The following is a 26,774-nucleotide window of genomic DNA, read 5'->3' as shown; positions in this document are numbered from 1 at the left end:
AACTATTTAAAAGTTAAGGAACGCAGTAACAACTCCTATGCTTTTTGAGAAATGGGGCCACATGTGACATCTCTTTGGGTCATTAGTCATTTCCACTACATTATGTTTTTAGCAGAAGCTCAATAAGGGTTGCTGGTGATGAATCTATTCAACAAACGGCATAATAATAACAACTACCCAAAATCTAAGACTGGTAGAATGTAGACAATTAATGGAGAACAAGTTCAGGAAAACAGTTAAGTACAGTACTATGCACACGTAGGGGAGGATTGTTGGATTGACACCACTGATGTGATAACCTTCATCTGAGGCACATTCCAAAGGAGGTGCAAAACTAGCAGAATTTTTCAGAGGAGGTGGTCAGAAACCTAGTGGATGATCCTTAAACCACTGAGCCACATTGAGGGGACAAGAATTGGGAGTTAGAGATGAGGAAAGACTTTAAAGGGAGAGAGTTCTTGAGGTACTGTGATGGTGGGAATGTTTCTCCTTATCTCAGGAGACTACCTGAAGAGCTTAATATGTATCTCCTGGAGTTTAAAGAACACAACTCCCTCCTGAAGAAAATCTAAAGGGTAAGAGAAAGGATGACTGGTTACTGTGATGGAGGGAGTTGGAATTGGCCTGCATTCCCAGAGTTCTTTGGGGCAAAGACTGTGTTTCTTATTGTTAGATATCGTGACGCCTGAAAGACTTGTTCCTCTAGCCACCGGCAGTGACGCCAGCAGACAGCGCTCAACTGTCAGTCCCCACAGAGACTGCTTTGGCTGAAGGGAGTTGGTTACTGGCTGGTACGTGGGTATAAAGTCCCAGCCTCCCAGCCCAATTTAGGATAACTCTACAGGGCCATCCCAGCTCCAGAAGTCCCTGTTGATTGGCTGAGGCCTCCCTTAAGGACTGCAGCAAAGCGCAGCTTCTCCCACTGCCCAGTCTTGCTTCTTTTACTTCCTTTCCAGAGGTGTTGATCCCAAGGACACTCCCTAATAAGCCTCTTGCATGGTTACCTCCACCTCAGAGTCTGCTTCCCAGGAAACCTGACCTGTAACACCTGTGGTCAGACGCAGGCCCCCCCCCCCCCCCCCCGCCCCTCCGCCACACACACACACAGGCCAATGAACCAGAGTGGATTATCTTGATTTGTCCAAGGGGGACCCTGGAGGTACGCACAAACATCAGCAGAGAGGATGCTTCCAGTCTCACTGGATTCCTTACAGCTGGGGGAGGAGTGAGCATGAGCTGGATGAGACCTGCACCAGGTGGAATCAAGGAAATTTCCAGCTATGAGGGGGAGGGGGTCTCTGAAGAATTTACAAAATCAGCTATGAAAAAAGGGTGAGCTTTAGCCATTTGCCAAGTCCAAAGAGCACCAACATCCAGCTCACAGCAGTGTCAATCAAATAAAGCCTTTCCTGCCCCCTCTCCCAGGGGTCTGAACCTGGAGAGGTTAGAAACCCGAGTTAGCAGTCGGAAGGGCTAGAACACAAGATAGGCTAAGGGAGAAGATGCCAACTCCACCTTTCCCTGACTTTAAAGTCTAAAACAGCTCCCCCATCTCTTTTCATTTTTCTTATCACCTAAAATCTCACCCTTCCCCCAAATACTGTAACACTCTATCTTTCCCATTATTTGGTGAGATGCCCCACAGTTCCTCTGGTGTGTGGCCTCCATCGTCCCTTGCGGCAAAAAGTGAAAAGACCTCACCTTGTCTAAGGATTGTCTCTGGTGGTCTCAGGCTGTAAAGCTTAAAGCTCTTGGCTGGTACTGTCCTGCTGGTCATTCCAACTACATGCAAACTTGGAGACACACAGTCAGAGGCACGTAGCAGACGCTCAATACATTTCTCAGATTTCCCAATTGCCTTCGTGGAGCGGGCGGGTCCCAAGCAGCAGCCGCGCAACTCGCCCCGCCCCATTCCGCTGCCCCGCCCACCCCGTCCGGCTGCCCCGCCCACCCCGTCCGGCTGCCCCGCCCACCCCGTCCGGCTGCCCCGCCCACCCCGTCCGGCTGCCCCGCCCACCCCGTCCGGCTGCCCCGCCCCGTCCAGCTGTCCCGCCCCTCCCCGTCTCGCTCGCCCCGCCCCGTCCCGCTCACCCCGATCGGCTGCCCCGCCCCATCCAGTTGCCCCGCCCCATCCTGCTGCCCCGCCCCTCCACGTCCCGCTCACCCCGTCCGGCTGCCCGCCCCGTCCTGCTCTCCCTGTCCCACTGCCCCACCCCGCCCCGCCCCGATGCTCCGCCCCGCCCCGCCGCCCCGCTGCTCCGCCCCGTCCCGCTCACCCCGCCCCGCCCCCTCCTGGTACCCGGCTGACGGGCAGCGGCTGCCGCCCGCACCATGGGGACGGCGTCGTCGCTCGTGAGCCCCGCAGGCGGGGAGGTGATCGAGGACACGTACGGGGCGGGCGGCGGCGAGGCCTGCGAGATCCCGGTGGAGGTGAAGCCCAAGGCCCGCCTGCTGCGCAGCTCCTTCCGCCGGGGCGCGGGAGCGGCGGCGGGGGCCGGGCCCGGGTCGCTGCCCCGCGGGACGGGCGGCGGCGGGCTGCTGGGGGCCAGCTTCAAGTCCACCGGCTCGTCGGTGCCCGAGCTGGAGTACGCGGCGGCCGAGTACGAGCGGCTGAAGAAGGAGTACGAGATCTTCCGGGTCAGCAAGAACCAGGAGTTGTTGTCCATGGGCCGCCGCGAGGCCAAGCTGGACACGGAGAACAAGCGGCTGCGGGCCGAGCTGCAGGTAACGCGGGGCCCGGGCGCTCGCCGGGGGCGGCCCGACCCCGGGAAACTGAGGCCGGGGGCGGCCTGCCCACGCCGCGCAGCCGCTTGGCTGCACCGCCAGGCTGCACGCTGGACGCCTGACTCCGTCCCTCGTCCGTCCTGTCTCCTCTCCAGAACAAGTGGTTTTCAAAGTTGAGCAGAAACTGCTCCGCGTTTTAATTTGAGGGAACATATACTCTTGGGGTCTAAACTGATTCCTTAACTAACCGCCCTCCTTTCTGTTTCTGGTTCATTCATTCAGACCCCTTGAAGCAATTAGCCTGACAGTGTCTTGGAGCAGCAAATGCCCATCTCCGGGGGCTCCAGGGAAGTATGTTCACCCAAGATACACACAAGACTTTGGTCACAAGCGTTCAAGCAACTCAACACACTCCTCCTAGTAGTTATTAACTCCCTCCCTCAAATTTTACTTACCTCCAAGGTGGGGCTCACGTCTCGGTTTCTTTGTGAAGTTCGATAGGTCTTAGGTTTTAATGATCTTGAAGTGAATTTTTCTGCAAGTCCCCTGATTTTCACCATCTTTACTGCTGTGGATGAAAGTGTTGCCTAGGTGTAGTCAAATTCCCTTAACCCATTTGATTAATTTACTCAAAAACCATTATTGCATGCCCTCCCTGTGGTAGATCTATTTTGACTGGTCCACATAGCCTGTAAAGAGCCAGCCCTGATGGCCTAGTGGTTCAAGTTCCCCACGGTTGTCTGACGCAGCCCAGGTTCGTTTCCTGGTGATGGAACCATACCAGTCATCTGTCAGTAGCCATGCTGTGGCAGGGGCTGACATAGAAGAACTGGAAGGACCTACAACTAGAATATACAGCTTTGGGGAGGAATAAAAAAAAGAGAGGAAGATTGGCAACAGATGTTAGCTCAGGGTGAATCTTTTCTAGCAAAAAAAAAGTTGAAAGTAGTTTTAAAAAAGCATATAAAGCAAGAGATTTCTTCTCTGTGAGCAAAGTTGTGAGACTTTGTGCCATCAGTTTTGGGCTCATCTGAGGGTTGTGGTTTGTTTATTCTCTTTCTTTACTATGGAAGAAATCTAGACAGCCCAAGTGTTCCTGGGCTCATCACAGTAGGAATTGAATAAATACCTCAGACTAATTTTTCTAAAAGGAAGAAGCCTTTTTCCTTCTAGACTAGGGGTTCTAGTCACCCCCCCCCCCCCCCACCATTAGCTGTTGTATAATTAGCGCTGTTATCTGGGAAGACATACTTATCAGCAGTCTATCTGTTGTCTTATCGCTTTTCCTACTGGGCAGTCTTAATGTGCTTGCATGCATAACATGGACCAGATTTCAGATATCAGATTTCATGTGTTCAAGCCACTGTGCAATGGACACTGCACGCTGGAAATAACTGAGATAGAAGTAGAAAAGAAGGCTGGAGCAACCAGGGAAGAGTACAGTAAGGGCTGACAAATGTCACAGTCCCAGGTTCCTCCTGTTAGCAATCCTGATTCCTTATGTAACCCTTTTAGTTCCTTTCTCCCGTATCTAGGCATTAAAAAAACTCTTCTGTATTTGTTTAATCCATTCAGTCAGACGTTTACTGGAGGCCTGCAGTGTGTCAGGCACTGCAAGCACTCCAGGGACAGCAAAATGAGGAAGACATGGAACCAAGGAGCACGTGGTCTCACTGAATTAATTATCCTTCAAGTTAAGCCTTACAAATTGTACTTTTTGTTCTCTTAAAGATGAGAAAACTGAGGTGTAGAGAGGATTAAGAGCTGGTGCAGTATTTCAAAGAAAAAGTATTAATTTCCATTGAAAGCTTAATGTTTAGTGTCTTCATTTACTATAGTTTCTGTGTTTGCAGTTTTTTCATTATGTGTTTGAATAAAACGCCATTAATGCAGTTCTTGATAACTGGTAAAATAGTAAGTAGATTGTTAAAATTCTAAGATATGTAGGATGTTTGTAAGATAATGTAAAACTTGGAGAAATACTAATTTTATTAGAAATAACAATGTAAATTATTCCAGGCACTTCAAAAAACTTATCAGAAGATACTTCGCGAAAAGGAAAGTGCTTTAGAAGCAAAATACCAAGCAATGGAGAGAGCAGCTACATTTGAACATGACAGAGATAAAGTTAAAAGGCAATTCAAGGTAAATTCCTTTTTTTTTTACCTGCAAAGTGACATAGAATAAGAACAGTATATTTTTAAAGTTCCTATAATGCTGCGATGAATAAATAGAAGTAAATGATGTAGGAGTCTTGAAAGTTATAAAAACTAGATAGAGCACTTTTTACATATTCAAGTTGAACCTGGTAAACTTAAGATAGTTTCAAAGAAAAGGTATAAAAGTGAACATCTTAATAGGGATTTTGAAAAAAAAAGGAAAGTGTTCTCTATGGGGGGAAGGCATTTGGAAATGTTTGGGATGTTTTCTCTGGGAGGACACTGCGGGCATTTAGCGGGAGGGGGACAAATCTGCATCCTGCAGTGCGCAAGACAGCCCCACACTAGAGACACGCATCCTGCAAGAATTCCTGTGCGTTCCAGTAAGGGAACAATGAGGTGGAGGTACTTGGATAATTCATCCTACAAAAGAGAAGATCAAGGACTAAACGAATATTGGTTTTATGAATGAAAGATTTTTCCCTTAAAAGCTGATGACACAACTTTTTGATTATGGAAAAGGTTTCAAAATTAAAATTCTTCTTTTAAAGATTTTTAGGGAGACCAAGGAAAATGAAATTCAGGACTTATTGAGGGCCAAGCGAGAGTTGGAGAGCAAGCTTCAGAGGCTACAGGCTCAGGGGATCCAAGTGTTTGATCCTGGGGAGTCTGATTCCGATGACAACTGCACGGATGTTACTGGTAAATTTATTTCCTATTTATGATATTTTGAGCCTTCAGTATAGGTGTAGTGATATTTTAGAGCCAACTTTGAATCCTTTAACCTATAAGTGACTGCTGTTACAGATAGACTTGCACTTTCTCTTTCTCAGCTGTTATGACAGCTCTTTTCCATGAAATCTGTGACGTTGTCAGGGGCTGAGGTTCTTTCTGTCTTGTTGCTCTGCCAACCTTAACTCATAGCTTGTCTCTCTCTCCTCTAAGACGGCTCCTCCAGGTCCCACCGTCACATCTGCCTTTCAGCCAGGGGAAGAGGGAAAGGAATACATTCCTTTCCTTGAAAACACAATCAGAAAGGTATACAGATGCCCCTACTCAAAACCCGTTGGCCAGAACCTCACCTAGGAAGATTGGAAAGTGTAATCATTAGCAGGAGACCCATGTATCTACCTAAAATTTGGGGTTCTGAAACTAAAGGAGAAGGGGAGAATGGATATTGGAAGACAGCTAGTAGTCTCGGCCACATTGTTATTCCCCATAATGATGTATTCTTTGCAACTGTCAGTTAGAATATCTGTATTCTGTTTCACTGAGTGGTTTCCAATGCAGCTTTGTGAACTATTCAAAAAGTTTTTATTTTATAATTAAACATATAAAATAGTTTTTTTTCTAGATCTAACAAAAGCCTGGAATCATAGAATGAAAGGGTCCTCTGTATTCCAAGAAAATATTATTAAAGTGTGACTGATACTGAAAAACAAAAAAGATTCTCTTTTAAAGGTGGTGGAAAAATTCAGTCACTCTCCCATTTATAAAAAACTGTAATTATATTCTTACAAACTGATGCATTTTGGAGTAAAATATGACAACTGACAATTCCTTCTTAATTTGCATTTTATACCATTGGAATCTGACCAGCATCCTGGGACTTTTATTACTAACTTTTGAGAAAAAATATGAAGTGATTCTTATTGGTGTAGAGTGACTAAGAAGATGCTTTTATACCCCTACATTAGTCTTAGTGGTTATTTCAGTATTGACATATGTTAAAATGCATAGTGTTTCAAAATTATTGTATTGTAATTGTCCTGGCAAGTTAAGGAAAGCAAGTTAATATTTCGTTCTAGGTCTTTCTTCATATTTTGATTTAAACATGAAGAAGGAGTGCCTGAGGAAATGTTACTCATTTGAGAGTCAAACATCTACAAATAATAATCTCAGTTTTGCCAGAGGTTTAGCCCAAATACCAGTTTACTTGTAGTTAGTGAAGGATGCCATGTAGATATTCTGGCAAATATAATTTATAAAAAAAAATCAACATGTTCATAAGTACCTATTGATTCAGACATTAATTCTGTTGCTCTTGGAGGTTAAAGAGTATATACTTTTTACATTCTCAGTTTACATCCTAATGAATTACCGATGTTGATTACTGGTGTGCTGGTAATAGTGTTCGTTTGAAATGCTTTCCTTCAGATTTTACATTGATACCTAAACTGTACAGTTGGAAATGTTTCTCAGAATTTTTGTGTGTGGGGTTGTGTTTTTAACTTCTCTCTGTTACTATAATTCCTTTGGTTCTTGTATTCTTTGTTTCTTTTCATCTTTTTTTTAATCCCCTCTTTGAATTTGAGATGATAACTAGAATTATGTTAACCAGCACCTTAGAACTTGCCAGAGGTTGGTGGCAAAGTACTTTCAAAATCATTAAAGTTTGAATAGTTGTTGTATTTACAATATTGTAATATTTTTCTTAAAGTAGAAACTCTGTTCAGGATATGTGATAAGTTTTTGAACATTTACGAATTTGGTTTTCACAAGATAAAATCTCTTGCTGTTACAGCTGCTGGAACCCAGTGTGAATACTGGACTGGCGGAGCCTTGGGAAGTGAGCCGTCCATAGGGAGTATGATCCAGCTTCAGCAGTCCTTCAGGGGCCCTGAGTTCGCCCATAGTTCTATAGACGTGGAAGGACCCTTTGCAAACGTCAACAGAGGTAACACACAGCACTTGCCAATTACCTTGGCTGATGGTAGTGACTGTTCGTGTCCTATAATCTTGTGCTGGGAGACCTACCATCAGCGGAGCATGAGATTTGTATTCTGGGTCTCTTCCAGTGTCAAACCATCTTGCGCTGGTGCTCTCACTGACCAGGGCTGATGAGGTTACATAATTCATATCAGGATCAGATGGTGCTTCCAGGCCAGAATGGCCAATCAGGTTCTAATAACTGAGCTTCTTGTCTGAATTCTTAGGTGATTTAGTTGAACAGTGAGAGTCTAGTGTAGATTAGTGTAGTTTTTCATCTTTCATTCTGCATCTTTGATGGTGTTAAAGGTTAGAGCAGGTTGTGGAGTAGAATACAAAAACCTTAGTTATATAATGTAGTGTTCTTAGTCAAAAGGATGTTTTTGTTATTTTTATATAACTTGGTGTCCAAAACAGTTCTAAGATCTGTTCAGAATTTCAATACCACTGCAGATCTGAGATGTTGTAAGTAGCTCTACTCTTTTTTCTTAAAACTATAAAATTATTTAAATATCTATTAGCAAAATGAAAATCAATTTTTAATTATGCCTTTTGAATTAGTCAAATATGTCTTAAAATGTTCATTCTCAGTAAATGGCATATGATTACTTTTCATTTTATACCATTCTTGAACTTTCTTTCTTTTTCTTTTTTCTTTTTTCTTTTTTTTGCTGAGGAAGATTTGCCCTGAGCTAACAACTGTTGCCAATCTTCCTCTTTTTGCTTGAGGAAGATTCACCCTGACCTAACATCTGTGCTAATCTTCATCCATTTTGTATGTGGGTCACCACCACAGCATGGCCCCTGACAAGTGGGGTAGGTCTGCACCCAGGAATTGAACCCGGACTGCCAAAGTGGAGCATGCCGAACTTAACCATTAGGCCATGGGGCCAGCCCCTTGAACTTTCTTTTTGGCTCAGTATATTTCAAGAATAATAAGTAGGTGAAACCATAGGCTTGCCTTAGAATGTGGGCTCTCCTCAAGTAGCAAATTAACAAAACATCTCATTTAGCATAGTTCCATGACATTTGACTGGAACCACTGGTACCCCAGCAAAGACCACTGGTGGCATTGACTGCTTTAAGCCCCAGGATAGAATTGGAGGTTAGAGAACTGATTGCCTTCTAATATATTATTCTAGAAGCTATATCAGTATTACAAGTGAGATCAGATTCCCTGCTATGACGCCTGTTGTGTTTTTTCAGACTCTTTTTGGAATGATCTTGTCAAATGTTTTCTAATAATTTTTTTCATGAACTGATGAGAAATTTTATTTTCAGATGACTGGGATATTGCTGTGGCTAGTTTATTACAGGTTACTCCCCTGTTTTCACATTCTCTATGGAGTAACACTGTCAGATGTTACCTCATTTATACAGATGAAACCCAGCCCGAAATGGATCTTTTCCTTAAGGTGAGGACTTTTATAAATTCTGTATTCACTGATTTAAAATACAAGTTAATATTGTGTCCTATTTATACTACAACATCTAAACCAAATAGTTTACTACCTACTAGATTATATGCCTTAAAGAACAGGAAGCATCTTGGGCTTTTCTTGCTTAGTATTATCAGTATTTTCAGATTAAGGCCTTGGAACTTTATGCTTTTCAATGCTTCATTACACATTGTGCACAATATTTAAGACCTGTATTAATAGTGCCTGCTTTGGTTTACTATCTGCTAGCTCTGTCCTTGAATCTATTTCAGGTTGTAGCAGAATTGAATCCTTGCCATGGTTTGTAATTTCTCAGGGCAGCCGTTGGGGTTAATGTAAGGCCCACAGCCTGTTTTTATGACCCAGAGCTAAGATTGGTTTTTACCTTTTTAAATGGTTGAAAAAAGTCAAAAGAAGAAGAATATTTTGTGATATGTAAAAATTATATGAAATTCAAATTTCAGGGTCTCTAAATAAAGTTTTGTCGGAAGAGAGCCGCAGTGTTTGATTTACACATCGTCTTTGGCTGCGTTGCACTACAAGAGCAGAATAGATTGAGACAGAGACTAAATGAACCACAAAGGCCTCCGCCAGAACAGCCAAGTTGCTAAGCTATTATTGATTTGTAAAAATTTTGCCATCTGGCCCTTTACCGAAAAAGTTTGCCAACTACTGTTCTAATTGAATTTTAAATAAATCTGCATGTCACATGCTTATACCTGCTATATTAACATCCTCCAGATTGTTGATTGATAAGTTCATTTAACTTTCCTTTTTGATATTACTTGATTTTGGTAAAAAGATAAAATATTTTGAAAACCAGAGCTTCCACTCACTACCTGAATATATGTTATTCCCAAAGACATGTTGAGGGAATTACTAATTTATTGCATAATAATAGTCATCGTTACTTAGTAATTCAATTTGTTATAGACCAACATATTTTTATTTTATCTGTTTGTTTTAGAGTTCTAATATATGTGGTGGACACTTTTTACTGTATAGACCTATGGATTTATATTTTTCACTCTTTATAACAATAAAACAAATCATTTGCAATAATAATAATAAAAATAAACAAATACCAAAGCAAAATAACCTAATATTTTTCTCCAACCGTTTTATGTTGTATTATGAAATAAATCATTTTCTGAGCTAGGAAACAACCAAGTTGCTAAGCTGTTTTTTTTTAATAGAAAACCTTGCCTTTTCTCTTAAAGATTTTCTTTAAAATGTGATTACATATTTTTTTAAATTTTAAATCAGAAAATATCCAACATAACCTGTTCTAAATCATGCTTTTTTATTTTAAGTAGTATGAAGCTGCCTAGATCTTTAATTCAGTAAGCTGTGCTCTTATATGTTTTCATTTGTTTTTAGGACTATTCACCTAAACTTAAAAGAATGTGTGAGACAATGGGATACTTTTTCCATGCTGTGCATTTTCCAATAGATGTTGAAAATCAGTACCTCACTGTAAGAAAATGGGAAATTGAGAAGAGCTCATTAGTTATCTTATTCATTCATTTAACTTTACCAAGGTAAGCTGAAAATTCTGTAACTTACTACAGGAGTTTAACTTGTAAATAGGATTGAGATTGCCAAATGAAGCTGAAAGATAAATTCTAATTGCATTCTTATAACCAAAAACCATCCATGAAATTCAATAAATTCTATGCCTTTTCATAGTTAAATAAAATAAAGAATTGAAAGTTTTGCACTGTTAGGTTTGTTTAGTAGGTCGTAAGATTAACGTCATTAGTGTAAAGATCATTTTAATCAGGGCTCAGCAAACTATGGCGCTGAGCCAAATCCGATCAGCCACCTCTTCTTACAAATAAAGTTTTATTGGAACAAAGCTATGTTCATTCAGCTCTGTATTTTCTGCAGCCGCTTTTACACTACACAGCTGAGTATTTGCAACAGAGACCGTGTGGCCTGCAAAGCCTAAAATGTTTACTAGCTGGCCCTTTAAAACAGAAAATTTGGGGACCCCTGATTTCAATAATCAGCATTAACCTTCATTATTTTCTTTCTTCAGATACAAATTGAGAGGTACTTGAACACTTATATAGGTGTTAAATCATGTTTTTAATTCTCTAAGGAGCTTACTACTTAAATCCAATAAAATGAGCAGTTTTCCTATAATGTGAATATAATCACACCAATGAATCTAGTCTGCAAATAAAGATTTTTTTAATCAATTAGATATTTAGATAGAAGACAAAATAGGTGGAATGAGGGGGTTAATTTTTCTTTCTACATTTGCTATCTGATTGGATTTTACCCTTCCAAAGCATTTTTCTCTCTTTATTGAGGACCAGCTCTGACTTGAACGGTGTCTGGGAGTGTGTGGAGCCCTAAGCTTTCCCAGAGACCCTGCAGTGTAACTCGTCATTGATCCTTAAGACTCTTCCCAGAGGCCAGGGAGCCACCTGGTCAATGAGCCTTCACCCAAAACAAGTTTAAGAATTCCTTCAACTGGATGTCCTTTAGTTGGGTTTTTTTACCTCCTACCCCCTTTTCTTTTCCTGTTTTGTTTTTATATTTATTAAGAAAATATCCTGTTTTATTATTTAATATCTGGGTAATATTTTATCTCAAGTGGTAATACATATCATTTGTTGTTTTTTTCTCTTATTAATTCTTTAATCCTTGAAACCATCTTGTTTTTTTTACCTTATATCCATATTTTGTACATTATTGTACATTATTTTTCTTTTATGTCTGTCTTGAAGCCTGACAGTAGGGGTGGGCTTCAAGCCACACAGGGGCTGGTGGAGGCTTAATTTCTCTCAGGTTGCTCCTTCACCTCTCCTGATGGCTTCCCCGTCTTCCTAAAAGAGGAATCTACAAACAGGTCCCCTGAGCGGTACCCAGTAACCCCTCTGCTTCCCTCCCACCAAGTATTTGAACCAAATCCCAGGCGTCCTATCGTTTCATCTGAGCCCCACATAGGAGTTTTGTAGGGACTGTTTTGAAATAGGAACATGTGGCTAAGTAGAAGGCTCGTTCTTTGGTATCCAGATGGGCCGCAGACTTCCTCCCAAAGTAATAACAAATGAACCGTTGCAGTTCCAGAATTCTGTAGAACATGGTCAGAATGATTTCAACAAGGAAAACTTCTATGGTTCAGATTGATTTAATTGGCAGAGAGATAGGTAATAGAACATTATTTTCTTCTGTTTTGTATTGGGGCTGGTATTTTAGTTGATTATGCAAGGTCTGAATCACGTAATAGCTTTCCCCTGCGTACACACACTAGCTTGCCTCTCTAGACAAACTTTCATTTATTGTTTTTTAGAAAGGGGAATTGGTTGTAATTTTCCTTGTGGTGTAGAAAACACTAGTAGGTTATTCTAAGATTTTTCTAGAATGTAAATAGGAATAGTACAAACTGTAGTTATGGTACCTTGTAGCAAAGTTAGAATTTTTTTAGACTTTAACTCAATTGAGATTTTTACTAGCTATCTAACCTCCCCATCTCCCTCTGGATCTTTCTTATAGTGTATCTTGGGTGTGAAGATTCAGATCATGTATTGGATGAGAAAAATCTACAGGACTAGAGCAGAGAAAAATGTTGAAATCTTGAGGCTGATAATATTTGTGTTTTAACTTGGAAATTGTGTAATTGTAAGCGGAATTAGGTTTTCCATTTATATGCAAAGTCTCATGAGTCTGGTGCATTATTTTGAGCCATGTTTCACAGAATTTTTTTTTTAAGGTATACTTTATGGGTGAGAAAGATTGGCCCTGAGCTAACATCTGTTGCCAATCTTTGTCATTTTTTTTTTTTCCTCCCCAAAGCCCCAGCACATAGTTGTATATCCTACTTGTAAGTCATTCTAGTTCTTCCTTGTGGGATGCTGCCACAGCATGGCTTGATGAGCAGTGCGTAGGTCTGTGCTCAGAATCCAAACTGGCAACCCTGGGCTGCCAAAGTGGAGTGCATGAAATTAACCACTCGGCGACAGGGCCAGCCGCGTAACAGTATTTTTGAGAGTATTTTTTTTATTAGATTAAAAAAGTGAAGGTTGTGTTTGCTTTAAAATTTAATTTAATGCACAATGTATTGTACCTACTTTCACTGTCCACTACGGAACATATTATATTTTAAGACTAAGCTAGACCAGAGCTATGAAATATCCATTTTTAGAAAGCTTCACTTGTTCTGCAGCTGGGCCTTTTCTGGCCACTTGTCATGGTAGTAAAGCCCCGTTATTGGCACTTAGGTTGATTGACTGTTTGCTGCCACAGTGCAGTGTAATACAAGAAATCCTGATTTCCATTCTAGCCTTTTATTGGAAGACTGTGAAGAAGCTTTTCTGAAAAACCCTGAAGGCAAACCGCGATTAATTTATCATCGTTTGGAGGATGGGAAAGTCACTTCTGACTCTGTCCAGCAATTGATTGATCAAGTTTCTAACCTGAACAAGACCAACAAAGCCAAGGTAAAATTCACAGCGTTGTCTTTTAAGAATGTGCTTGGCAGAGGGAAGTGCTGGAGCAATGGCCACGAGGTGGGAGTGAGCCTGGTGAGTTTTCAGAGAGGAAGGAAGCCAGTGTGGCTGGAGCAGAGCGAGTCGGGGGATTAGGAGGAGAGGTAATAGGGGGACGATCGTCAAGAACCTTCGTTTTTTCCCTTGGAGTGAAATGGAGAGCCACGGGAGGACTTTAGACAGCAGCAGAAGAAATTCTACTCTGACACGATCTCTTTGCCTGCTATGCTGAGCGTTGACTGTGCGTTGGAGGGTAGTCGGGGAGGGCAGAGTTGGCGAGCTGTCACAGTCATCCAGGTGAGAGAGGCTGGTGGCTCTGACTAGGGTAGTGGTAGAGGAGGTGATGAAAAACAGTAGGATTCTGGATCAATTTTAGCAGTAGAGCCAACAGATTTCATAACAGATTGGTTGTGGACTATGAGAGAAAGCAAGGAATAAATAGCGATATGTGGCTAAAAAGAGTATGATCTGTGAGTGGACAAATCAGATTCTTTACTGTGCTTTTTTCCCCAAGCAGAGTCCTTCTGTCTTCTGTTAACCAAGGAGTAGTGTAAGGAGGAGCCTTTTTATAGTAACCTTTCCTAAGAGTATTGGGAAAAGGAAAGAACTGATGAAGTGTGGGAAAAGGATTTGATCATCGCTAGATGCATGGCGGGATATATTTTAGAATAGCGATTACAAGATTTTGCGTTACTGCACACTGAGATAACTTGGTAAATGTTTATAGTTAAGAATACAATCAGAAACTACTCTGTGATTTTAACAAAGTTTTAATTTCTCTATGCCCAGCCAGAAAAGATCACGTGTGAATAGAAGCATTTTTCTTTACATCATTTAGTATTGAAAAGATAGCTTGAGACCCGTGTAACCTAGTAAAGAGGCTAAGAGAAAAGAGTACAATTTTATTATAGTTAAACTTCAGAGCCGTTTCATTCTTTGTTTTAATTATTTTAGTATCAGCCTAGTCTTCTATCGGCATAAAGGTGGATTTTGATGTATTTTGAAGGTTGTGTATATTGAGTAGTACGGAAATACATTGGACAAAATTAGGACACATAATCAAAAGAAGGATACTTTTTGTTTTATTGCAACATTGTTCACACTAAAGCCTTGTGTCTCCTTGAACAAGTTACTTAACTTGCCTCAGTTTCCTCTTCTGTACAATGAAGGTAATAATGAGTGTTTCCCACGTAGGGTTGTTGTGAGGATAAATGAGCTAATGTATGGAAAGTACTCAGAACAGTTCCTGACACATAAGCACTATAAAAGTGTTCACCACCACCTCCTCATGTTATTACTGTTTTTTCTTATTGTTGTTAAATTTCTTTTTCCAGATCATTGATCACTCAGGAGATCCTGCAGAGGGAGTATATAAAACTTATATTTATGTGGAAAAGATTATTAAACAGGTAAATATAGATTCTCTGTAAGATTTTATCTAAAATATTTTAAGACTGGTTTCCATAAAGTTGAGTTTTCCAGAGAAAAATCACTTGTTTGTTTTTTTGGAGACAATATCAGGGGAGAGAGCCATCGTTTCTGGTGGGAGTCAGTCCTGTGATATTATCGTGGTATTACTAGTATCATGTATTTTTTTTCTTCTTTTTCTCCCCATGTACCCCCAGTACATAGTTGTGTATTTTTAATTGTGGGTCCTTCTAGTTGTGGCATGTGGGATGCCGCCTCAACGTGGCCTGGTGAGCAGTGCCATGTCTGCACCCCAGATCCGAAACTGGGAAACCCTGGGCCACCGAAGTGGAGCGGGCCAACTTAACCACTCGGCCGCAGGGCTGGGCCCTAGTATCATGTATTTTTATCTCTCATCTGTCTCACAAAGCTATTTGATGCCTCCGTACCTGTTAAGTGTAAAATGGATTACAAAAATGGGAGATAAAAGGAAGTATCTGAGGGAAAATGTTCATCCTATTCAATAGAGAGCCTCCTCAGATTCTGTATGCATCTTGAATTTCTGTAAATTCAAAAAATCTTCCTCGCATTTTTCCACCACACTATTCCTAACAGCAGGGAGGGGTGAAAACACACCTCTCGGGGTCTGAGGTCATGGATCCTAGAGCTGTCTTGAACGGAAAGTTTCTCTGATGTCGCAAGTATTATCTTGAAGATTTATGAGTTATATTTTCTGCTTGATATTATACCCATATTTATTTTTAACACTAGAAATCACTTAAAATTATATATCAGCAAAAATTCTAATAATGATAATAAAAAGAAAAAGAACCCCCTGTCTTCAAGTAAAACGGGCACAAGAGGAAAACATACCATGTTTAGCCTGTGGTTGCCCATACCTGCGGACAGCTCCCCCAGGGTGCCAGAGACCATATTTGAGAAGTAAGGGATTAGATTACTTTTTAAAATTAACTTGCATTGCAAGTATGGAGATTTGTTATCAAAGAAAAAGAGTGAGCCCCAAAACATAATGATAAGACTTCTGGCAACAGGTTTTGTGTAGTGTTCTTTAGTATAAAGATTGACAGTACCAATTTTGATCTTCTCAACAACCTTGTGAACTTTAGGACCAAGATAAATAAAATGAATTGATCAGAATAAATGGCAGTAAGTGAAAATGGACATATTTACCATCTTTACTGCTTGAAGAACAACATATTTTCAGTGACCTGATATAAAAACTGGATATCATAGTGGAGGTATTTGATATGAAGAAACCTCATGTTAGTAGTTAAATTCTTATAAAAATGTAAAGCAGCGTATTTCTTAGGCATTAGCACAATCTTTAAAAGTATTCACCGGCCAGATATAACCAAAGATATTGTATACCCATTTTGCAGAAAACAGATCCCATGGGAGTCAAAAAATCCCCCTAACTTTATTTTTAAGAAAAAAGAGAGGTCTTTGATTTTATTGTTTTAGTATCTCCCTGTTTCTTTTCTTTATTTTTAAGCTAGTGCTTATTTTTCCAGTTGTAAGTTTATTCTTGTAGGTAGTGTGCCCGGCCGGAGGTTTGGACTTGCCCCGTTGGTCGGGTAAGCCGCTTCAGGCGAGCGTGCTGACACTGCTGCAGGTCTTTACGTTCTTCGTTCGTTTTCGTGTGCTTGCTCTTGCTGTTCAGGACATCCTCGGCTTTGAGAACACAGACCTGGAGACTAAGGATTTGGGCAGTGAAGATTCTCTTCCAGAAGAAGATGATTTTGGTGATGTTCTGTGGGACATACATGATGAGCAAGAGCAAATGGAAACTTTTCAACAGGCTTCAAATTCAGCCCATGAGTTGGGATTTGAGAAAGTAAGCATTTGGTGTATTGTTCCAACAAAGATCCATTGCCGCTTAAAGGCTGTATTATGATTGCTTTTTCCCCTAAAGATACTCGAGGTTAGTGATCATGTTAGTGTCTGCCCTCAAGGTTTGATTATCCATGTTGAGATGTGCTTAGGTGTGTATCATATGGAAGATATGTGAGAGTCAAATATACTTAGGAACATCAAACATTTTTAGTTACAGATTAGGATTTATCAACCACATGTTCCTTATGCTACCATCTCCAATCCACCAAACCAAGATTAGGAGAGCTAGGGAACTTGATAAAATAGTAATGCCTGGGGCTGGCCTGGTGGTGCAGCGGTTAAGTTCACATGTTCCGCTTCCGCGGCCTGGGGTTCGCGGGTTGGGATCCCGGGTGTGGACATGGCACCGCTTGGCACGCCATGCTGTGGCAGGCATCCCACATATAAAGTAGAAGAAGATGGGGATGGATGTTAGCTCAGGGCCAGTCTTCCTCATCAAAAAGAGGAGGATTGGCAGCAGATGTTAGCTCAGGGCTAATCTCCCTCAATAAAAAAAAATAGTAACGCCATTTATTCTCCCAATTCTTGGAGGAATCAAAATAGCAAACATTCGGAAAACAAAGCACGGTAGTTAATGCAATGGGCGAATCAGTCCATCAGCATGCTTAAATGTCTAAACCAGTGAACAGAATTTGAAGTGCATGAAGAATCTATGTCCAAGTTCAAAAAATACTTAGTAAAACTTAAAAATTAATGTAGAAACTAATATTTTGAAGACTATTACCATAGCTGTCACTAACAGCTGTATTTTTATAGGACTTTTATAACTTAGTCTATGTTTCTGTCCTGGTTCCACCATTTCCTAACTCTGTATTTTGATCAAGTTACTTTACTCTAAACTTTGACTTTCTTGTCTGTAAAATGGGAATAACCAGTAGTACCTACCTCAAAGGATTGTTGGGACGACTAAACCGGATAATGCATATGAAGCACTTGGCTCAATTCCTGGCTCTTGAGAAATGTCAAACTGTTGTTGTTTTATAAGAGAGTACTGTTATCATTATTTTATAAATGAAGAACCTGATGTTCAGATTGTGGTTTGCTTAAGAGCACACAGGGAGTAGATAGCAGATCCAGGATTTGAACCTAGGTCTTCTGGCTCCAAAGCCTCTGCTCTTTCCTCTCTTGTAAGGGGTCTTAACTTGGGAACCGTGGTTCTATAAATAGGCTTTATGTGGAACCATGAACTAAATTGTTTGGGTTTACGAGGTCGTAAATCAATAAAGCCCTCTGCTTCTTGAGAAGCATCATTGCTATCAGAATTATTTGAGTTTCTGGGAAGATGTTCTGTATTTAGATATGACAAACAGAAAAACTTATTGAAAAATTATACCAAGTAATTACTTATTGTAGTTGCTGGAAATTTCTGCTACCATTAAGCTAGCCACAAACTACTTATTACCAGTTCTTTTAATTCCTCATCAGCTATCATTTAGACCACTCGTACACTTAATAAACATCTCAACCCCCAAGATAACTTTGGAGACTCCTTGGTAACTTCTGAGGTATTTGGGATTTCTGAGCGTGGTTTTTTATAGCTCTTGCAGTTTTTAGTGTCTGGGGAAAGCCTGGCAGATACAGGTTCTTGGACCTTGACTGGCGCTCCCTCAATTTCAGAAAGATGTCAGGTGGCCTGTCCTAACTTGGCTCTCTGCAGCGGGTTGCGAGACTCCAAGGCCCCAGACAAAACCTGCTCTTGTTTGGACCTATTCTCAGAAACCCCTGGAAACTGAAGGGTCTCCAGGGAGGATGTTCTGACCAGGTCAAGGATGCCTGCCAGTGCCCTCAAGGCCTTCTGTGGGACTTCCTGTGGTTTAGGGGCTACAGGGTAATACAGGGGCCTCCCTGCAGCATTCTGCAAAATGTCTGAACACTGCAAAACCCCACGGGGATCTCAAGTGTTGTCCCTCATCTGTTAACTTACAGCAGTACTGTGTGTAGAAGAAATCAGGGCCCATTCTTAGCTTGCTACTTGGGGCGTATTTAGCCATAAAAGTAAGCAGTTAATGAGGGTGTTATTGACTAAAAGTAGATTTCATTTTCTCCAGGGATAGCAGAGGATAATCAGAAGTTGACTCTATTTAGTATTCTAAGAGGCATGTGCTTCCTCACGATTTACATTTGTTTTTGTTTCTAGTATTACCAACGCCTTAATGATCTAGTGGCGGCACCAGCACCGACTCCACCCCTTCTTGTATCTGGAGGACCAGGTTCTGGAAAATCCCTTCTTTTATCAAAGTGGTATGATGCAGAAATTATCATTGTTGTCACTTGAATTACTGAATTCATTCAACAAAATGTATTGTTGCACGTCTGCCCTCCTGCATGGCCTGAACTAAATATTACAAAAGCAAAAAGGAGGGGCCAGCCCCGTGGCCGAGTGCTTAAGTTCGCTCGCTCTGCTGCAGCGGCCCAGGGTTTCGCTGGTTCGGATCCTGGACCCGGACATGGCACCACTCATCAGGCCACATTGAGGCGGCATCCCACATGCCACAACTAGAAGGACCCACAACTAAGATATACAACTATGTACTGGGGGGTTTTGGGGGAGACAAAGCAGGAAAAAAAAAAGATTGGCAACAAAAGCAAAAAGAGTAAAGTAATAGATTCATGCCTTGACGTGTATACAATTTGGATGTTAGTGATAAGACACAGAATGAGAGAGGAAGAGGAAATGGGAGCATTTGTGATTGTACATAAATTATATAGGTCAGAGCTAAAGGAGTGCTGTGTAAGGGGTGGTCAGTATGGCGTGGAATTAGGGAATTACAGAGGGGATGTGCCTTGATTTTCAATTATTGGCTTCATCTTAAAAGTTTCACTGAGATTTTAAATATTTGAAGCAAGACAAAGACTATTTAGAGTGAAATAATTCCTAAAGAATATTGAAATAAAGGATAACTTTTACTATGAATGTAAACTAGTTCTTCAAATTATGGACTAAGGTTCATAAAAACTAATAAATTCTTTTTTAGTTTCATTTTATTTCATGTTATTTAAAAACAAGGAGTAAGAATATTTTCTTTCATTCATAATTATTATTTACACTGAAGAGTTAGCATATGTTTCCTTTTTATTGCTTTTTTATTTAAAGTTATGTTTGCACAGTAATATTTTTGTACTCAACAAAGAAACTTCTTTTTTCCTCTAATAAGATATTTTTAACTAAAGGTTAATGTTCATTTTCCTAATACCTTAACCTCAAACATACACTATTTTGGTTTGCATTAGTGAACATCAACTTGTAATTAAAATGAATCTATAATTTTTGGAAGTTTATTTAAAAGGATCTAAAAGTGGAGAAAAAAACGGAAATTTCCCATGTTTATTCAAAAGTGACTAACCACGTGATTGCTGACAGTGAGGTAGCATTTGATGTTTAATGCATTGTAAATTCCTTATTTGTTGGCTGTAAAGGAGCTTCATCAGTCTTGTGAAAGGTCTTTTTCTTTCAGGATTCAATTACAACAGAAGAATTCCCCTAACACGCTAATTCTTTCTCATTTTGTGGGGAGGCCCATGTCAACCAGCTCAGAGTCTTCCTTGATTATTAAACGATTAACTCTAAAGGTATAGTACGCCATCTTTTGGAATTATCAGGATTTTCTTTTAGATACAGAAATTGTTGGGGCTAAGTACCTGATGATAAACCAATCGTCAATATAACCCATTTGTTTTGGTTTTGTATAAGGTTAAAAATAATACTCAATGCAATGGGGTTCTCTTGGTGACTCAATTTTGGTAAAAAGTAGGAATGGAAATATTTCCCCCCAGCTGCGATAAAGTATAGCTACTTTGATTTGTGTTCTCATCTTGTAGTTGATGCAGCACTCTTGGTCAGTTTCCACTCTGACACTGGATCCCGCCAAGCTTCTGGAAGAATTTCCACGTTGGCTAGAAAAGCTCTCTGCCCGTCATCAAGGCAGTGTCATCATCATTATCGATTCTATAGATCAAGTTCAGGTACTGTTTTCACTTCGTAATCTATTGATACACTCAGAAAGAGACAAAAATATGAGTGATGGCTATAGTAGGCATTTAAATTATATGTTGTGAGAAGAAAATGTTGATGTTGTTTCTATTATTTCTGTTTAATTTCTAGGGAGGAAGCCTGTGGATAAAAAAATGTACCATATGCCAGTAGGTGTTAGTATCTTATTCGGAAAAACCAACTGAATTTACACAACTGGCAAAGATTGTTCATTTTGACAAATTATTAGGGCCTTGACGTTTCCTTAAAGTGTCCAGTGTTCAGATCAGCAATAATAGTGTTTTGCCATTTGTTCTTTTAATATTCTGAGATAAATCGTCCAAAAGTAAGGTTTTATCCTTAATAATAATGAGAAACCTAATGAGAATTTCATTTTCCTTGGGGAGCTATTATTGGGTTGTTTTGAAATGTTTTGAATTAATAGATTGAATTTTGTTTTTATATTTTTAAGCAAGTTGAAAAACACATGAAATGGCTGATAGATCCGCTGCCAGTGAACGTCAGAGTAATTGTTTCTGTGAATGTGGAAACATGCCCTCCAGCATGGAGGTACGATGCTAACTTTAGTTCTTTCAGCTTACATGAAATGTTTTCAGTACTATCAAGGAAAGGTTTTTGATATGTGTTTGTGTTTCTCATATTTTTCATATAAGTGGCAGTGAGGATGGGGAAAGGTGGACGAATTCAAGAAAAGGTGCGATCTATAGGATTTGGTGGGAGGTTAGATCTAGGATGTGAGGGAGAAGGCAGCTGGGATGACTCTCAAGTTTCTGACTTGAGAAATTAAGTAAATTGTGGTTTCATGAACTGAAATAGGAAACACAAAGGATGGGCTTGTTTGTAGAGAAAAGGTCATGAGTTTTATTTTTGGACGTGGTTAGTCTGAGTGACCAGTTGTAGCTCCAAGTAGCAATGTCTAGTGGGCAGTTAAATGGGTAGTTTATGGGTGAGGAAGATAGGGAGAGGGCGGGGAATAATAGACCAGACACCTGTTACCCTGGAATGAGAGCTTACTTTAACAGTCCTCAAAAAAGGGATACAGTGGTTGAATTCTGTAGAACAGTGTTTCTCAACCTATTTTTGTCCCCTTAAGGAACCTTTTTAGATATTTTCTTCCTCATCACCTCCCCCCCTGAAATTTTAATACCACACATATACTATATATGAATTTATATATTTAAACAGATACATGTTTATGTTTGTGCTTTATACATAAAAAGAGTAAGATTTTTTCTCCCCCGACCCCAAAACAATTTTCACCACCCCGGTGAGAATGCATGTTGTTGGATGATTCAATTCCAGTTGGATTACAAGTAACTTGCGGGCAAAGACTGTGTCTTGTACTCTTCCTCATAGGCGCTAATAGCTGTGTTTAGTGTTACGGATAGTGTAGAACATAGAACTAGAAATGTTTTACCACTTCGATGCCTAACGTATATGCTGTTTATTTTATAGAGTCTTTGTTGTGATTAATTGCTGAAAGTAATGACACATGTTAGAATAAATGAAATAATATTACTTAATATGATTAACAGAGATTAGTTTCTTATTTTATGAATGCAGTGTAAAAAATTAATTCTTGTGATGGATTTTGACTTGTGGGTAGATTACGCTTTTGTGAATTATTAGAAGAGAGTTTCATTTTTCTTTTCTTTAAATAAAAGGTTGTGGCCTACACTTCATCTTGATCCTTTAAATCCAAAAGATGCAAAATCTATCATAATTGCAGAATGCCACTCTGTAGACATTAAATTAAGTAAAGAGCAGGTAAGTATTTTTATTTTGCTGCTATCTTTTATTCTCTATGGGCTTTCCTATAAAACACCTTATATGCAACTTAAAATTCCATATAGGAACTCTCTAGTGTTATAAGGAAAATTGAATTTTAGTAATTTCTTTGTTAAATTCATTTGCTCTTAAAGTAATAACGAATATAGAGGAAGGAATAAAAAAGTTGGTCTTAAGGTTTGGTTTACTATATTATATTAAGTGGATGTTTTAAAAGGAAAAAAGCTTTGCACGGGGGCCAGCCCCATGGCTGAGTAGTTAAGTTTGCGTGCTCCGCTTCAGCGGCCCAGGGTTTCGCTGGTTTGGATCCGGGGTGCAGACCTGGCACTGCTCATCAAGCTATGCTGAGGTGGCATCCCACATAGCAGAGCCAGAATGACCTACAACTGGGATATACAACTATGTACTGGGGAGCTTTGGGGAGAAGAAGAAAAAAAAAAAGAAGAAGATGGGCAACAGATGTTAGCTCAGGTGCCAGTCTTTAGAAAGAAAAAGGTTTGCATGTCGCCCCACGTCTGTGGCCCGCCTCCACAAGGCAGTGCTGCTGCTGATGAGATGGCAGGAACCCTGTCACTTCTGCAGGAATATTTGTTGATGGCTCCACAGTAAAGACCGCTTAATTCCAGGGTGGTTTTTGTATTTTTGTCTTGTTCTTGGGTAAACTGGTGCAGGAGAAGAAGCTAGAACGACATTGTCGTTCTGCTGCAACCTGTAATGCCCTTTATGTCACCCTTTTCGGCAAAATGATCGCGCGGTAAGTGGCGGTGATTTTACATGATCTGCATGTTTTGTGTTGGCTGCAGACCACTTCCTCACCCTGTGAGATGGAGAACTGATCGTTAGGACAGTCTCTTGGGCCATTCAGATTGTGTTTATTCTAACAGCAATACTAACGTCCTGTGAGTGTGTGGCTTAGCACTGAAGACTGATAGCCCATGAATTATCAGAACTTGTTGGATCTGTTTGTCAAATTTTCATCACACTAACCTTTTCCTACTGGGGGTTGCAAAGGAAGGCCGTCTTCACCCTCTTTTGGGGCACACGAGGCCTCTAGCTTTGAGAAAGTAAGGAGACAACAGAGGTATAAAAATGTTGTTTCAGGGGCTGGCCCGGTGGCGCAGCGGTTAAGTTCACACGTTCCACTTCGGCGGCCCGGGGTTTGCCAGTTCAGGTCCCGGGTGCGGACATGGCACCGCTTGGCTCGCCATGCTGTGGTAGGCATCCCACATATAATGTAGAGGAAGATGGGCACGGATGTTTGCTCAGGGCCAGGCTTCCTCATCAAAAAGGAAAATTGGCAGCAGTTAGCTCAAGGCTAATCTTCCTCAAATAAAAAAAAAAAAGTTTTTCAGGTGTCCTTAAATATTGGTAGGTAGGTATGTAGGTAGGAATTTTTAATTGTCTCTATTCTCAAATCCTAGGAATCTTTTCATTTTAAAATAGTTCTTCTATTTTCGATATCCATCAGTAATTTGCCTTTAGATAAACCTTAGGAACTTTTGCTACTTTTATTTCTTCTTCAGGACAGCCTCACCCTACTTTGTTTGTTTCTTCACAATCAGAGGTAAAAAACATTAATACTTTTGATGGTATCCATCACAATAGATAGTAATCCTAGCACAACTCATGTTCTAGACGCTGAATCTAGTACTCTTGTCTCTTAATTCCGCATTCTCATCTCAGGCATCAAACTTAAAATGAAAAAATCCTCTACAGCTTTGCCTCACCCATGATATTTCCAGTGTCCTTTCCCACTGTTCCCAGAGTTGTGCAGTGAGTCTGGCCTCTGTGAGCACCTGTGGCTTGCATAGGTATATGCAAGAGTGTGAGGCACTCTCCATACATTTCATAGCACAGTCATGCGTTGCTTACTGACGTTTTGGTCAACAACGGACCGCATATCTGACGGTGGTCCCATAAGATTAGTACCATACAGCCTAGGTGTGTAGTGGGCTAGACCATCTAGGTGTGTGTGAGTACACTTTACGATGTTCGCACGACGAAATCGCTTAACAATGCATTTCTTAGAACATATCCCCTTCATTAAGTGATGCACAACCGTATTTATTGAAATCATCTATTTTAAGAGGGACTGTGGACCATTTTGGTTTGTTTTTTTTCCTCCTTTCTGTGTATCTTTATATTTAAAAAGGAAACTACTGGTAAATATGATGTAATATTTTAAAACAAACCCCCATTTAGTGATTTTCTTTAGCTTGATGTTTTCCAAATTCTGGCTCTAAACAAATTTAATTTGCATGGCTAACTAACTAATAATGCTTATTTGTAATTATTTTCCTGCTTCCTGTATGTAGGTGGCATGCTTCTATATGATCAGAACCATGTCTTACTCATTTTTATGTTCCATAATGTGTAGTAATTGCTTGACATATAGTAAGTCCAAGCATATGTTTATTAAATTGAATTAAATGGTATACTAAAATAAATTTGATGACTCTAGGAGGCTCATAAAACTACCATTTTCCTGTATCATGTTTTATTGAATTCCTGTTATTATCAGTTATAGTACAAAAAATAGAGATAAAATAAAGCATTGTTTTTATTTACTACAAATTTTTCACAGACGTTGACTGCAAGAGATTAAATCTATTCTCAATTCCAACAGTGCTGGCAGAGCAAGCAATTTAGATAAAATCCTTCATCAGTGTTTCCAGTGTCAAGATACTGTCTCATTATATAGACTTGTTCTGCGATCTATCCAGGAGTCCATGGCAAATGATATGGATAAAGAACTAATGAAACAGGTAAAGTATAATAAACTTATCAAAGAAAAATTATTTTGCCTTGTTTGTATTTGTGTGTCAATTGAAGTAAATAGCAATTCTTTTTAAATGTTGCTTAAATATGTTTCAAGCACATACAGGAATACTTGCAGCCATAGTGTGCTTGTGGCCAGAAGTGAAATCTCAGGAAATTTGCCTTTTCCTGATAATCAGTGAGATTTTTCAACCTTTCATTTTTATTGGCTATTCTTATTTCCTCTTATGTGAATTGGTGGTTCAAGTCCTTTACACATTTTTTAATGGAGCTGTTTATCTTTTTTGTATTGATCTATATAGTTCTTAAATGTTCTGCCTACTGAATAAAAATCCTTTGTTATAGTTTGCAAATAAATGTCTTTTTCCTGTTTGTTTCTTGTCCTTTAACTTTATGGTGTAATTCATCATACAAAGTTTTGTTTTCATGAAGTCAGATTTATCAACAGTTTATTTTATGGTTTATGCCTGTTGTGTCTTGTTTAAAAAATTATTTGCTATCATAAAAGTGTTCTAATATATATTTTTTTCCTTCACAATATTTTATAGTTTGGTTCTTCATGTGTAAATCCTTAATTCATGTTTATTTATTTTTGTTTATTGTATGAAGGAATCTACTTTTTAATCTTTTATCATATGGCTAGCTAATTTCATTTTCGTATGTACTATAGTACAACTTCTCTACTGATTTGGAATGCCACGTGTCAAATATCAAGCTCACGTATCAACACAAGTCTGTTTTCTAGGCTCTTCTGTTCCAATTTTGCCTATTTCTGGCCAATACCACAGTGTCTTCACTATTAGAACTTTAAAGCAAGCTTTGATATTTCCTTGGGCAAACCCCCTCTTGTTACTCTTCTTCACAATTGTCTTGGCTAATTTCCCATATGTATTTTAGAATTGGCTCAGCAAGTGCCATGGGAACTTATTTTGGAATTTTAATTGGAATAGCATTGAACTTAGAAATTAAGTTGGGGAAAATTACGATATAATTCTGTGGAAAACTAAATAGCTCTCCATTTATTTAGTCATCTTCTTTAATGCTTTTTAATAATGTTTTATCTTCTTCCTCATAAAGGTCCTGCACGTCTTTTAAGATTTGTTTCTAAGGACTCTATACTCAAAATAACATCTTTAAATTGTTTTTTGCTAGCATATTCAATTTTGGTTTTTGAAAATTCATTTTATATCTGGCAACCTTGCTGAACTCATGGTTTGAATGTGGATCTATTTTTATGTTAATTTCTCAGCTTGGGGCTTCCTGGGGTTTTGACTTTCCACCCTACCCCAAAGCCCACAATGTCTGTGGGCTGACATTTTCCTCGTGCGCCCCTTCACTGAGGGTACAGCTTTTGGAAGGTCCTAGT

The 26,774-nt window shown here is 39.8% G+C and overlaps 1 protein-coding gene and 1 long non-coding RNA gene across 6 annotated transcripts in view; one reads left to right on the top strand and one right to left on the bottom strand.

Moving 5' to 3' along the window:
* Positions 1 to 1,922, bottom strand: part of LOC111768416 (uncharacterized) — a 117,883-nt gene extending 115,961 nt beyond the window's left edge. For both annotated transcript variants that reach the window (XR_002800778.2, XR_002800779.2), the window contains exon 1: positions 1,702 to 1,922. This is a non-coding gene — a long non-coding RNA (uncharacterized lncRNA). The remainder of the gene's footprint in view (positions 1 to 1,701) is intronic.
* A 355-nt stretch (positions 1,923 to 2,277) lies between these two features.
* The window catches only part of NPHP3 (nephrocystin 3), a 37,742-nt gene continuing 13,245 nt past the window's right edge, over positions 2,278 to 26,774 (top strand). Inside the window, exons 1-17 of one of the 4 annotated variants that reach the window (XM_023620938.2) lie at positions 2,585 to 2,724; positions 3,007 to 3,075; positions 4,744 to 4,869; positions 5,435 to 5,585; positions 7,408 to 7,560; positions 8,874 to 9,007; positions 10,412 to 10,572; positions 13,326 to 13,482; positions 14,865 to 14,939; positions 16,619 to 16,792; positions 18,989 to 19,092; positions 20,307 to 20,421; positions 20,671 to 20,814; positions 21,294 to 21,391; positions 22,507 to 22,609; positions 23,302 to 23,384; positions 25,257 to 25,395. In XM_023620938.2, the coding sequence (XP_023476706.2) occupies positions 3,049 to 3,075; positions 4,744 to 4,869; positions 5,435 to 5,585; positions 7,408 to 7,560; positions 8,874 to 9,007; positions 10,412 to 10,572; positions 13,326 to 13,482; positions 14,865 to 14,939; positions 16,619 to 16,792; positions 18,989 to 19,092; positions 20,307 to 20,421; positions 20,671 to 20,814; positions 21,294 to 21,391; positions 22,507 to 22,609; positions 23,302 to 23,384; positions 25,257 to 25,395 (1,944 nt within the window). In that variant the 5' untranslated portion in view covers positions 2,585 to 2,724; positions 3,007 to 3,048. Of the gene's footprint in view, positions 2,725 to 3,006; positions 3,187 to 4,743; positions 4,870 to 5,434; positions 5,586 to 7,407; positions 7,561 to 8,873; positions 9,008 to 10,411; positions 10,573 to 13,325; positions 13,483 to 14,864; positions 14,940 to 16,618; positions 16,793 to 18,988; positions 19,093 to 20,306; positions 20,422 to 20,670; positions 20,815 to 21,293; positions 21,392 to 22,506; positions 22,610 to 23,301; positions 23,385 to 25,256; positions 25,396 to 26,774 lie in introns of all 4 variants that reach the window. The other 3 variants (XM_023620936.2, XM_023620939.2, XM_023620935.2) reach the window with 3 other exon arrangements.

The sequence above is a fragment of the Equus caballus genome, chromosome 16 (genome assembly GCF_041296265.1).
Source record: "Equus caballus isolate H_3958 breed thoroughbred chromosome 16, TB-T2T, whole genome shotgun sequence".
In the NCBI taxonomy this organism is placed as follows: Eukaryota; Metazoa; Chordata; class Mammalia; order Perissodactyla; family Equidae; genus Equus; species Equus caballus.
The sequence above is the reverse complement of the archived record's forward strand: the minus strand, read 5'-3'. Positions and strand labels throughout refer to the sequence as shown.